The sequence below is a fragment of the Heterodontus francisci genome, chromosome 44 (assembly GCF_036365525.1).
Source record: "Heterodontus francisci isolate sHetFra1 chromosome 44, sHetFra1.hap1, whole genome shotgun sequence".
Taxonomy (NCBI): domain Eukaryota; kingdom Metazoa; phylum Chordata; class Chondrichthyes; order Heterodontiformes; family Heterodontidae; genus Heterodontus; species Heterodontus francisci.
Genome location: NC_090414.1, coordinates 25,005,434 through 25,018,902, shown reverse-complemented (window position 1 = coordinate 25,018,902; position 13,469 = coordinate 25,005,434). Strand labels below are relative to the sequence as shown.

The 13,469-nt window shown below is 56.0% G+C and overlaps 1 protein-coding gene across 1 annotated transcript; it reads right to left on the bottom strand.

Moving 5' to 3' along the window:
• Positions 1 to 400: 400 nt before the first annotated feature.
• rnaseh2c (ribonuclease H2, subunit C) lies at positions 401 to 13,172 on the bottom strand. The gene is given in 6 exon segments (XM_068021888.1): positions 401 to 625; positions 5,402 to 5,521; positions 7,619 to 7,731; positions 8,569 to 8,581; positions 8,583 to 8,767; positions 13,121 to 13,172. Coding segments are annotated over 5 exon segments (417 nt in total). The 5' UTR covers positions 8,727 to 8,767; positions 13,121 to 13,172; the 3' UTR covers positions 401 to 598.
• Between the last annotated feature and the right edge of the window lie 297 nt (positions 13,173 to 13,469).

Genomic DNA, 13,469 nt, shown 5'->3' with positions numbered 1-13,469 from the left:
CTATCCTGACAGAACTGAATGGGATGTGTTACAAAGCATCCAGTTGGCCAGGTTTATCTGGACTGTGCGTATTGACTGCCGTGCAGCATCAACTACGACACGGAGGCTCCCACTCTCCTCTCGCATCAGCAGGCCAGAGACTTGAGCCCCATACTCTAAAGCTTGCACTTAGCGCTTGCCACATTGTCAGGTGGGGCAGCACTGAGGGAGTGCTGCACTGTCAGAGGTGCTCTCTTTCAGATGTGACGTTAAACCGAGGCCCCCGTCTGCCCTCTCGGGTGGGTGTAAAAGATCCCACCGCCACTATTGGAAGACGAGCAGGGGAGTTTTATTGAATCTGTGCGGATTTTACCCCTCCCCCACAACAACCACTCAAATAACAAAGACACTTTGTCAAATGTAATTTAAAAATATCTTTCTATTTTGAAGGGACCACAAACATCACAGGAAAGCTTTCCAAGTTGTCTTGATGCCTGATGAGCAAAACGGGAGCTCCCATTCCACATGAAGTTATTGGTTCCTTCTCCGTCGTGTACATGGTAGCCGGGGGGTTGGCGGGGTGCAGAGTATTTCCCCACCCCCAAACTCTCTAGTCTTCTCACTGATCTTCCACTGGGGCATGAACCTGCAAAATACAGCACAGTCCTCACCACTTCAAACATACAGGTTTCAAATTGGTAGTTTTTGCTATTAATTATCCAGCTGCATCAACATCTGTTTTACCAGCATCTCCGTATATTCCAGGCACAACAGCTTGGGTTAATGCACCAGCTCACCTAGAGTTAATGCCTCATTCTAAAGGGGGAGGGTGAACAGCCAGCTGTCGTTGTGCACATAGGCACTAATGATATAGGTAAAAAACGGGATGAGGTCCTACAAGCAGAGTTTAGGGAGTTAGGAGCCAAGTTAAAAAGTAGGACCTCAGAGGTAGTAATCTCAGGATTGCTACCAGTGCCACGTGATAGTCAGAGTAGAAATGAAAGAATAGTCAGAATGAATGCGTGGCTTGAGAGATGGTGCAGGAAGGAGGGGTTCAGATTTTTGGGACATTGGGACCGGTTCTGGGGGAGGTGGGACTATTACAAATTGGACGGTCTACACCTGGGCCGGACTGGAACCAATGTCCTTGGAGGTGCTTTTGCTAACGCTGTTGGGGAGGGTTTAAACTAATGTGGCAGGGGGATGGGAACCAATTGAGGTCAGTTGACAGTAAGGAGGTAATAACAAAAGCCTGTAAGGAACTAGATAATGAAGTCAGTGTGAATAAGGGGAAGAACAGGCAGGGAGCAGATGATGAATATAAAGGGACTGGTGGTCTGAGGTGCATTTGTTTTAATGCAAGAAGTGTAGTAGGTAAGGCAGATGAACTTAGGGCTTGGATTAGTACCTGGGAGTATGATGTTATTGCTATTACTGAGACTTGGTTGAGGGAAGGGCATGATTGGCAACTAAATATCCCAGGATATCGATGCTTCAGGCGGGATAGAGAGGGAGGTAAAAGGGGTGGAGGAGTTGCATTACTGGTCAAAGAGGATATCACAGCTGTGCTGAAGGAGGGCACTATGGAGGACTCGAGCAGTGAGGCAATATGGACAGAACTCAGAAATAGGAAGGGTGCGGGAACAATGTTGGGGCTGTACTACAGGCCTCCCAACAGCGAGCGTGAGATAGAGGTACAAATATGTAAACAGATTATGGAAAGATGTAGGAGCAACAGGGTGGTGGTGATAGGAGATTTTAATTTTCCCAACATTGACTGGGATTCACTTAGTGTTAGAGGTCTAGATGGAGCAGAATTTGTAAGGAGCATCCAGGAGGGTTTTCTAGAGCAGTATGTAAATAGTCCAACTCGGGAAGGGGCCATACTGGACCTGGTGTTGGGGAATGAGCCCGGCCAGGTTGTTGAAGTTTCAGTAGGGGACTGCTTTGGGAATAGTGATCACAATTCCGTAAGCTTTAAAATACTCATGGACAAAGACGAGAGTGGTCCGAAAGGAAGAGTGCTAAATTGGGGGAAGGCCAACTATACCAAAATTCGGCAGGAGCTGGGAAATGTAGATTGGGAGCAGCTGTTTGAAGGTAAATCCACATGTGATATGTGGGAGGCTTTTAAAGAGAGGTTGATTAGCGTTCAGGAGAGACATGTTCCTGTGAAAATGAGGGATAGAAATGGCAAGATTAGGGAACCATGGATGACAGGTGAAATTAGCTAAGAGGAAAAAGGAAGCATACATAAGGTGTAGGCGGCTGATGAAAGACGAAGCTTTGAAAGAATATCGGGAATGTAGGACCAATCTGAAACGAGGAATTAAGAGGGCTAAAAGGGGTCATGAAATATCTTTAGCAAACAGGGTTAAGGAAAATCCCAAAGCCTTTTATTCATATATAAGGAGAAAGAGGGTAACTAGAGAAAGGATTGGCCCACTAAAGGACAAAGGAGGAATGTTATGCTTGGACTCAGAGAAAATGGGTGAGATTCTAAACGAGTACTTTGCATCGGTATTCACCGAGGAGAGGGACATGACGGATGTTGAGGTTAGGAACAGATGTTTGATTACTCTAGGTCAAGTCGGCATAAGGAGGGAGGAAGTGTTGGGTATTCTAAAGGTCATTAAGGTGGACAAGTCCCCAGGTCCGGATGGGATCTATCCCAGGTTACTGAGGGAAGCGAGAGAGGAAATAGCTGGGGCCTTAACAGATATCTTTGCAGCATCCTTAAACACGGGTGAGGTCCCGGAGGACTGGAGAATTGCTAATGTTGTCCCCTTGTTTAAGAAGGGTAGCAGAGATAATGCAGGTAATTATAGACCGGTGAGCCTGACGTCAGTGGTAGGGAAGCTGCTGGAGAAGATACTGAGGGATAGGATCTATTACCATTTGGAAGAAAATGGGCTCATCAGTGATAGGCAACATGGTTTTGTGCAGGGAAGGTCATGTCTTACCAACTTAATAGAATTCTTTGAGGAAGTGACAAAGTTGATTGATGAGGGAAGGGCTGTCGATGTCATATACATGGACTTCAGTAAGGCGTTTGATAAGGTTCCCCATGGCAGGCTGTTGGAGAAAGTGAAGGCGCTTGGGGTCCAAGGTGTACTAGCTAGATGGATAAAGAACTGGCTGGGCAACAGGAGACAGAGAGTAGCAGTAGAGGGGAGTTTCTCAAAATGGAGACGTGTGACCAGTGGTGTTCCACAGGGATCCGTGCTGGGACCACTGTTGTTTGTGATATACATTAATGATTTGGAGGAAAGTATAGGTGGACTGATTAGCAAGTTTGCAGACGACACTAAGATTGGTGGAGTAGCAGATAGTGAAGGGGACTGTCAGAGAATACAGCAGAATATAGATATATTAGAGAGTTGGGCAGAGAAATGGCAGATGGAGTTCAATCAGGGCAAATGCGAGGTGATGCATTTTGGAAGATCCAATTCAAGAGTGAACTATACAGTAAATGGAAAAGTCCTGGGGAAAATTGATGTCCAGAGAGATTTGGGTGTTCAGGTCCACTGTTCCCTGAAGGTGGCAACGCAGGTAAATAGAGTGGTCAAGAAGGCATACGGCATGCTTTCCTTCATCGGACGGGGCATTGAGTACAAGAGTTGGCAGGTCATGTTACAGTTGTATAGGACTTTGGTTCAGCCACATTTGGAATACTGCGTACAGTTCTGGTCGCCACATTATCAAAAGGATGTGGATGCATTGGAGAGGGTGCAGAGGAGGTTCACCAGGATGTTGCCTGGTATGGAGGGCGCTAGATATGAAGAGAGGTTGAGTAGATTAGGATTATTTTCATTAGAAAGACGGAGGTTGAGGGGGGACCTGATTGAGGTGTACAAAATCATGAGAGGTATAGACAGGGTGGACAGCAAGAGGCTTTTTCCCAGAGTGGGGGTTTCAATTACGAGAGGACACGAGTTCAAAGTGAAAGGGGAAATGTTTAGGGGGGATATGCGTGGAAAGTTCTTTACGGAGAGGGTGGTGGGCACCTGGAACGCGTTGCCAGCGGAGGTGGTAGACGCGGGCACGATGGAGTCTTTTAAGATGTATCTAGACAGATACATGAATGGGCAGGAAGAAAAGAGATACAGAACCTTAGAAAATAGGCGACATGTTTAGAGAGAGGATCTGGATCGGCGCAGGCTTGGAGGGCCGAAGGGCCTGTTCCTGTGCTGTAATTATCTTTGTTCTTTGTTCAACAAATACAAGGGCAAACATGAGTAAAATACAACCTTGTTTTCGCTCGTTTACATTCTGTGAACTGGAGCCCCGTCTCAATCCCTTAAACATGTTCAGACACTAAAATCAGGGGTTTTTCCAACAACAGCTTGCATTTGTATAGCATTTTAATACTGTAAGACATCCCCAAGGTGCTTCACAGAAACGTAAATCAGACAGAATTTGACCCCGAGCCACAGAAGGAGATATTAGGGACAGGCGACCAAAAGCTCGGTCAAAGAGGTCGGTTTTTAAGGAGCGTCTTAAAGGAGGAGAGAGAGAGGCGGAGAGGTTTAGGGAGGGAATTCCAGAGCTTAGGGCCCCAGGCAGCTGAAAGCACAGCCGCCAATGGTGGAGCGATGGGAATCGGGGAATGGTCAAGAGGCCAGAATTGGAGTTTGTTTAAAAAGCAGCATTTGGAGTTGGGCTGAGGCCCACCTGGAGGACGAAAGGCACAGTCTCCATCCCCAGCCTGTGCTGAGTTAGCAGGGCAGCAGTGGGGGCTACACTGGGCCCTCACTGCTCCTGGGCTTGAGTAACAGAATACAAAGGATCGTGCTGTTCAGTTACCCCTGATGGAAAGCAACACTGGAACAGGAGGAGGCCATTCAGCCTCTCCAGCCTATCCCACCATTCTGTTAGACCGCGGCTGATCTGTATCTGAACTCCATCTCCCCCCGCCTGGGTTCTGTAACCCTTAATCCCCCTCACCCAACTTAAAATCTATCAATCTCAGGTCTGAAATTCCCAATTGACCCCGGCCTCAGCAGCTTTCTGGGGGGGAGAGAGTTCCCGATTTCCACTCCCCTTTGTGTGAAGAAGTGTTTCCTGACATCACCCCTGAACGGCCCGGGCTCGAATTTTAAGGTTCTGCCCCGTTGTTCTGGACCCCACCCCCGACCAGAGGAAATAGTTTCTAACGACCCGATCAAATCCTTTAATCATTTTAAACCCCTCGATTAGATCAACCCCTTAATCTTCTACACTCGAGGGAATACAAGCCCAGTCTGTGCGACCTGTCCTCGGAATTTAACCCTTTCATCCCCGGGATCATTCTGGTGAATTTGCACTGCACCCTCTCCCAGGACAATATCTTCCTGAGGTGCGGGGCCCGGAACTGAACAGTTACTCCCGATGGGGGTCTTCGGAAGTTAAACTTTGTGGGAATGAAAATAAAAATACTCACAGCTTCTGCGATTTGGGTCCAGGTCATTGCCGTGACCAGGCTGTCATCTGCTGTTGGAGGAGTCTCAAGATTCCAGTAAGTCAACGAGGAGAAGGCTGATTTAATCCTTACCGCTCGGTCCTGCAATTTACAGCAAAGGTTTTAACATAGAAACATAGGAAGCAGGAGTAAGCCATTCGGCCCTTCGAGCCTGCTCTGCCATTCGAAAAAGATCATGGCTGATGGTCTAATTCAGTACCCTGTTCCCGCTTTCTCTTCATATCCCTTGATCCCTTAGATATATTAATGCCAATCATCTTCTTGAATATATTTAATGACTTGGCCTCCACTGCCTTCTGCAATAGAGAATTCCACAGATTCACCACCCTCTGAGTGAAGAAATTTCTCCTCATCTCGGTTCTAAATGGCAAACCCTGTATCCTGAGACTGTGACCCCTGGTTCTGGACTCCTCAGCCATCGGGAACATCCTCCCTGTTCTAGTCCTGTTAGAATTTTATAGGTTTCTATGAGATTCCCTCTCATTCTTCTGAACTCTAGTGAATATAGGCCTAGTCGACCCAATCTCTCCTCATACGTCAATCCTGCCATCCCAGGAGTCAGCCTAGTAAATCTTCTTTGCACTCCCTCCATGGCAAGAGCATCCTTCCTCAGATAAGGAGACAAAAACTGCACACAATACTCCAGATGTGGTCTCACCAAGGCCCTGGATAACTGCAGTAAGACATCCTTGTTCCTGTACTCAAATCCTCTTGCAATGAAGGCCAACACACCATTTGTTTTCCTAACTGCTTACTGCACCTGAATGCTTGCTTTCAGTGACTGGTGTACAAGGACACCCAGGTCTCGTTGCACCTCCCCCTTCCCCAATCTATCACCATTCAGATAATAATCTGCCTTTCTGTTTTTACAACCAAAGTGGATAACCTCACATTAATCCATGATATACTGCATCTGCCATGCAGTTACCCACTCACCCAACTTGTCCAAATCACATTGGAGCCTCTTTGCATCCTTCTCAAAGCTCACATTCTCCACCGCCCCCCCCCCCCCCCCCACCCCAGCTTTGTGTCGTCTGCAAACTTGGAAATGTTACATTTAGTTCCCTCACCCAAGTCATTAATATATATTGTGAATAGCTGGGGTCCAAGCACTGATCCCTGCAGTACCCCACTAGTCACTGCCTGCCACCTGGAAAAAGATCCGTTTATTCCTACTCTCTGTTTCCTATCTGTCAACCAATTCTCAATCCATGCCATTATATTACCCCCAATCCCATGTGCTTTAATTTTGCTCACTAACCTCTTATGTGGGATCTTATCAAAAGCCTTCTGAAAATCCTAATACACCACATCCGCTGGTTCTCCCTTATCTATTCTGCTGGTTACATCCTCAAAAAAACTCCAGTAGATTTGTTAAGCATGATATCCCTTTTGTAAACCCATGCTGATTTTGTCCAATTCCGTTTATGCTTTTCGGGTGTTCTGCTATCACATCCTTTATAACAGACTCTAGCATTTTCCCCACTCCTGATGTAAGGCTAACTGGTCTGTAATTCCCTGTTTTTTCTCTCCCTCCTTTTTTAAATAATGGGGTTATATTTGCCACCCTCCAATCTGGAGGAACTGTTCCAGAGTCTTATCGAATTTTGGAAGCTGACCACCAATGCATCCACTATTTCCAGGGCCACTTCCTTTAGTACTCTGGGATGTAGATTATCAGGCCCTGGGGATTTGTCAGCCTTTAACCCCATTAATTTCCCTAGCACTATTTTTTACTCACTTTCAAGTGGGTCTGACCTGTTTTATCTCATTGCTTAGATCATTTTCTTTTTTGGTTTCTGTTCCGACTTGTCCCCCACTCTCCCCGTCCTCAACTCAGCTGACCTTCCCATCGCCAAGCAAAAGGTGCTCTACAACTGACATCCATACAAGACTCAGTGGTTCAGTAGGGAGCGCTCTCTGTCTGAGTTAGGAAAGGGAGAATTAGCCAAGGTTCCTGCTCCTGATCACCATCAAATGGGTCCGACAGAGATGTGCATGAATGGACAGGAGGTAGGATGCCCTCCACAGTCAAATAGCGCTTATGGCCACCTTACTCCAGCAAGAAACCTGGGAGGGGGAGGGGGAAATTGGTTGCACTCAGAATACACTTGCAGCATTGGGGGTCCCACCCTGCACCTCTCACGAATCCCCACATCAGGTCAACTGCTCACTTACCTCTTCCTCCAGGCATGGCTCGTGGTCCTCCTTTAGTACCAGTCCAACATATCGTGGGGGCACCGGGCATCCCTGACCCCGCAGAGCCCGGCCCCGATACGACACCTGCATCCCTGAAACAAGTCAGCTGCTGTTAAGTGCACAAACCACTGATTCCAAATCCCCCTCCCCTGCTGTCACCGCCCTGGGGCGTTAAACCGTCTGCCCTCTCGGGTGGGTGTAAAAGATCCCACGGCCACTATTGGAAGAAGAGCAGGGGAGTTCTCCCCGGTGTCCTGGGGGACAATATTTATCCTCAACCAACATCACTAAAAACAGATGATCTGGGTCATTACCACATGGCTGTTTGTGGGATCTTGCTGTGCGCACACTGGCTGCTGCGTTTCCTGCATTACAACAGTGACCACACTTCAAAAGTGTCTGTGAGGGGCTTTGGGACGTCCTGAGGGGGTGAAAGGAGCTGGAGAGATGCAAGTGTGCAAATGACTGTGGGTAGGCAGGGTGAGCAGACACCCAGGATCCTGGGCTTTATGAATAGACGCATCGAATATAAATGCAAGGAAGTTACGTTAAACTTTATAAATCACTGGGTTCGCCCCCAGCTGGAGAATGGTGTCCAATTCCGGATCCCGCACTTTCAGGAGGATGTCAAGCCCTTGGAGAGGGTGCGGAGGAGATTTACTGGAATGGTCCCAGGGATGAGGGACTTCAGTTAATGTGGAGAGACTGGGAGAAGCTGGGATTGTTCTCCTTAGAGCAGAGAAGGTTAAGGGGAGATTTAATCGAGGCTGTGCCAGTCTAATTGGTTGGCTGGGCTCACACATGGTCCCCTGGGCGAGCACTGGAAGGGCGGTCAGATACTCAGCGTCCCCAGCATTGGTCAGTGTTGTCCGAAGACACGAGAAAGGAAACACAGTCTTATTGAACTGCAGGGCAGTGTTGACCCTTACCACCATCTCTTTCCCCGAACGGCCGGTATAAAGTATTGATCCACGTTGGCGTCACCATCAGTTTTGATCTCAGCTGGAAGCAGGTGCAGACGTTCCCTTGGTGCCTCTTTCAGAGAGCGCAGGTCGACCTTAATCACTGTGCAGCCCGTGCTCACCATGCTGGACCTTCACAACAGGGGCTGGACCTTCACAACAGGGGCTGGACGAGAGAGCGGCCATAAATCATCAGTTCCTGAAGATAAATACAACAAAACAACAAACAGCCCCTCCCTTCCTCCCGTCCCTCCACCGCCTCCTATCTCCCTCTCTCCCCTCCTCCCTCACCCTCCTCTCCCTCCCTCTCCCCCTCCACTCCCCCCCACCCCACCCCCTCTCCCTCCACCCTCCCCACCCCACCCCCCTCCTCCCCCACCCCACCCCCTCACTCCCCCCCCCACCCCCCCTCCACTCCCCCACCCCACCCCCCTCTCCACTCCCCCACCCCACCCCCTCCCCCCCACCACCCCCACCCCTCCCTCCCCCTCACCCCAACCCCTCCACTCCACTCCCCACCCCACCCCCACCTCCCTCCCCACCACCCCCTCCACCCTCCCCACCCCAACCCCTCCTCCCCCCTCCCCCTCCCTCCCCCACCCCACCCCCCTCTCCCCTCCACCCTCCCCACCCCCTCTACCCCCCACCCCCCCCTCCCCTCTACTCCCCACCCCCCCTCTCCTCCTCTACTCCCACCCCCCCCTCTCCCCCACCACCCCCCCTCCTCTACTCCCCACCCCCCCCTCTCCCTCCACCACCCCTCCCCTCTACCACCCCACCCCCTCCCCCACCACCCCCCTCCCACCACTCCCACCCCCACCCTCCCCTCACCACCCCCCCCCCTCCCTCCTCTACCCCCCACCCCCCCACCCTCCCTCCACTATCCCCCACCCCCCTCTGCCCCCCACCCCCCTCTCCTCCTCTACCCCCCCCTCCTCCCCCTCCTCTACCCCCCCCTCTACCCACCACCCCCCTCTCCCTCCTCTACCCCCACCCCCCTCCCCCTCTCACCACCCACCCCCCCTCTCCCTCCTCTACCCCCCCACCCCCTCCTTTACCCCCCACCCCCCTCTCCCCCCCACCACCCCCCTCTCCCCCCCACCACCCCCCTCTACCCCCCTCTCCCTCCTCTACCCCCCACCCCCCTCCTCTACCCCCCTCCCTCCTCTACCCACCACCCTCCTCTACCCACCACCCTCCTCTACCCACCACCCCCCTCTCCCTCCTCTACCCCCACCCCCCCTCTCCCTCCTCCACCCCCCTCTCCCTCCTCTCCCTCCTCCACCCCCCTCTCCCCCCACCCCCCTCTCCCTCCTCTACCCCCCACAACCCCTCTACCCGCCACCCCCCCTCTCCCTCCTCTACCCCCCACCCCCCTCTCCCTCCTCTACCCCCCACCACCCCCCTCTCCCTCCTCTAACCCCCACCACCCCCCTCTCCCTCCTCTACCCCCCACCCCCTCCCTCTCCCTCCTCTAACCCCCACCCCCTCCCTCCTCTAACCCCCACCCCCTCCCTCCTCTAACCCCCACCACCCCCCTCTCCCTCCTCTAACCCCCACCACCCCCCTCTCCCTCCTCTAACCCCCACCACCCCCCCTCTCCCTCCTCTACCCCCCACCCCCCTCCCTCTCCCCCACCTCCCCTCTCTACCCCCCCACCCCCCTCTCCCTCCTCTGCCCCCCACCCCCCTCTACCCCCCACCACCCCCCTCTCCCTCCTCTGCCCCCCACCCCCCTCTACCCCCCCTCTCCACTCCTCTACTCCCCTCTCCACTCCTCTACTCCCCTCTCCACTCCTCTACTCCCCTCCTCTACCCCCCACCCCCCTCTCCCTCCTCTACCCCCCACCCCCCTCTCCCTCCTCTACCCCCCACCCCCCTCTCCCTCCTCTACCCCCCACCCCCCTCTCCCTCCTCTACCCCCCACCCCCCTCTCCCTCCTCTACCCCCACCCCCCTCTCCCTCCTCTACCCCCCACCCCCCTCTACCCCCCACCCCCCCTCTCTCTCCTCTACTCCCCTCTCCCTCCTCTACTCCCCTCTCCCTCCTCTCACTCCTCTAACCCCCACCCCCCTCTCACTCCTCCACCCCCCTCCTCTACTCCCCTCTCCCTCCTCTACTCCCCTCTCCCTCCTCTACTCCCCTCTCCCTCCTCTACTCCCCTCTCCCTCCTCTACTCCCCTCTACCCCCCACCCTCCTCTACTCCCCTCTACCCCCCACCCTCCTCTACTCCCCTCTACCCCCCACCCCCCTCTACTCCCCACCCCCCTCTCTCTCCTCTACCCCCCACCCCCCTCTCTCTCCTCTACCCCCCACCCCCCTCTCTCTCCTCTACCCCCCACCCCCCCTCTCTCTCCTCTACCCCCACCCCCCTCTCTCTCCTCTACCCCCCACCCCCCTCTCTCTCCTCTACCCCCCACCCCCCTCTCTCTCCTCTACCCCCCACCCCCCTCTCTCTCCTCTACCCCCCACCCCCCTCTCTCTCCTCTACCCTCTACCCCCCACCCCCCTCTCTCTCCTCTACCCTCTACCCCCCACCCCCCTCTCTCTCCTCTACCCTCTACCCCCCACCCCCCTCTCCCTCCTCTACCCCCCACCCCCCTCTCCCTCCTCTACCCCCCACCCCCCCTCTCCCCCCCAGCCCCCTCTCCCTCCTCTGCCCCCAGCCCCCTCTACTCCCCTCTCCCTCCTCTACCCCCCACCCCCCTCCTCTACCCCCCACCCCCGCCCCCCTCTACCTCACCTCCTCTGCCCCCCACCCCCTCTCCCTCCTCTACCCCCCACCCCCCTCTCCCTCCTCCACCCCCCACCCCCCTCTCCCTCCTCCACCCCCCAACCCCCTCTCCCTCCTCCACCCCCCACCCCCCTCTCCCTCCTCCACCCCCCTCTCCCTCCTCCACCCCCCACCCCCCTCTCCCTCCTCCACCCCCCTCTCCCTCCTCTACCCCCCAGCCCCCCTCTCCCTCCTCTACTCCCCTAGCCCCCTCTCCCTCCTCTACTCCCCTCTCCCTCCTCTGCCCCCCACCCCCCTCCTCCGCCCCCACCCCCCTCCTCCACCCCCCTCTCTCCCTCCTCCACCCCCTCTCCCTCCTCCACCCTCCACCCCCTCTCCCTCCTCCACCCTCCACTCCTCCTCCACCCCCCCTCTCCTCCACCCCCCTCTCCCTCCTCCATCTCCCTCCTCCACCCCCCTCTCCCTCCTCTACTCCCCTCTCCCTCCTCTGCCCCCCACCCCCCTCTCCCTCCTCTGCCCCCCACCCCCCTCTCCCTCCTCTGCCCCCCACCCCCCTCTCCCTCCTCTGCCCCCCACCCCCCTCCTCCACCCCCCACCCCCCTCCTCCACCCCCCACCCCCCTCCACCCCCCTCTCTCCCTCCTCCACCCTCCACCCCCCTCTCCCTCCTCCACTCCCCTCTCCCTCCTCCACCCTCCACTCCCTCCTCCTCCACCCCCACCCCTCTCCTCCACCCCACCCCCTCCCCTCTCCTCCACCACCCCCCTCTCCTCTCCTCCTCCACCCCCCTCTCCTCTCCTCCTCCACCCCCCCCTCCTCTCCTCCCCACCCCCTCCTCCTCCTCCTCCTCCACCCCCCTCCTCCTCCACCCCCCTCCTCCTCCACCCCCACCCCCCTCCTCCTCCACCCCCTCCCCCCTCCTCCTCCACCCCCCTCCTCCACCCCCTCCCCCCTCCTCCTCCACCCCCCTCCTCCTCCACCCCCCTCCTCCTCCACCCCCTCCCCCTCCTCCTCCACCCCCACCCCCTCCTCCACCCCCACCCCCCTCCTCCTCCACCCCCCTCCTCCTCCACCCCCCACCCCCTCCTCCTCCACCCCCTCCCCTCTCCTCCTCCACCCCCTCCCCTCTCCTCCTCCACCCCCTCCCCTCTCCTCCTCCACCCCCTCCCCTCTCCTCCTCCACCCCCTTCCTCCACCCCCCTCCTCCACTACCCCCTTCCTCCACCCCCCTCCTCCACTACCCCCCTCCTCCACTACCCCCCTCCTCCACCCCCTCCCTCCTCCACCCCCTCCCTCCTCCACCCCCTCCCCTACCCCCTCCCTCCTCCACCCCCTCCCCTACCCCCTCCCTCCACCCCCTCCCCCTCCCCTACCCCCCTCCTCCACCCCCTCCCCTACCCCCCCTCCTCCACCCCCTCCCCCCCCCCTCCCCTGCCCCCCTCCACCCCCTCCCCTACCCTCCTCCTCCACCCCCTCCCCTACCCTCCTCCTCCACCCCCTCCCCTACCCTCCTCCTCCACCCCCTCCCCTACCCTCCTCCTCCACCCCCTCCCCTACCCTCCTCCTCCACCCCCTCCCCTCTCCTCCTCCACCCCCTCCCCTCTCCTCCTCCACCCCCTCCCCTCTCCTCCTCCACCCCCTCCCCTCTCCTCCTCCACCCCCTCCCCTCTCCTCCTCCACCCCCTCTCCTCTCCACCCCCCACCCCTCTCCTCCTCCACCCTCCACCCCTCTCCTCCTCCACCCTCCACCTCCCCTCCGATTCTCACTCTCCGATTCCCCCCTCACCTGGCGCGGGCCGGAACCCGGAAGTGAGGGCGTAACGGGCGGCGTGGTGCACTCTGGGGGCTGTAGTTCCGGTCGGCTGCCGTCGCCGGGGTAACGCGGCCTAGCTGTCAGGCTGCGAGCTTGAGGCCTGTTGCAGCCGATAGCAATTCCAGGCCCAGCGGCCTCCTTGGGGACCCCGCACCCAGTGAGAGAGAGGAAGATGTAAATCATTGTAAATCTGAAGGGGCTGAGATCTTTTATAATAACATTTTGGCTGTGCAGCACTGTCGGAGGGTCAGTACTGAGGGAGTGCCGCACTGTCGGAGGGTCAGTACTGAGGGAGTGCCGCACTGTCGGAGGGTCAGTACTA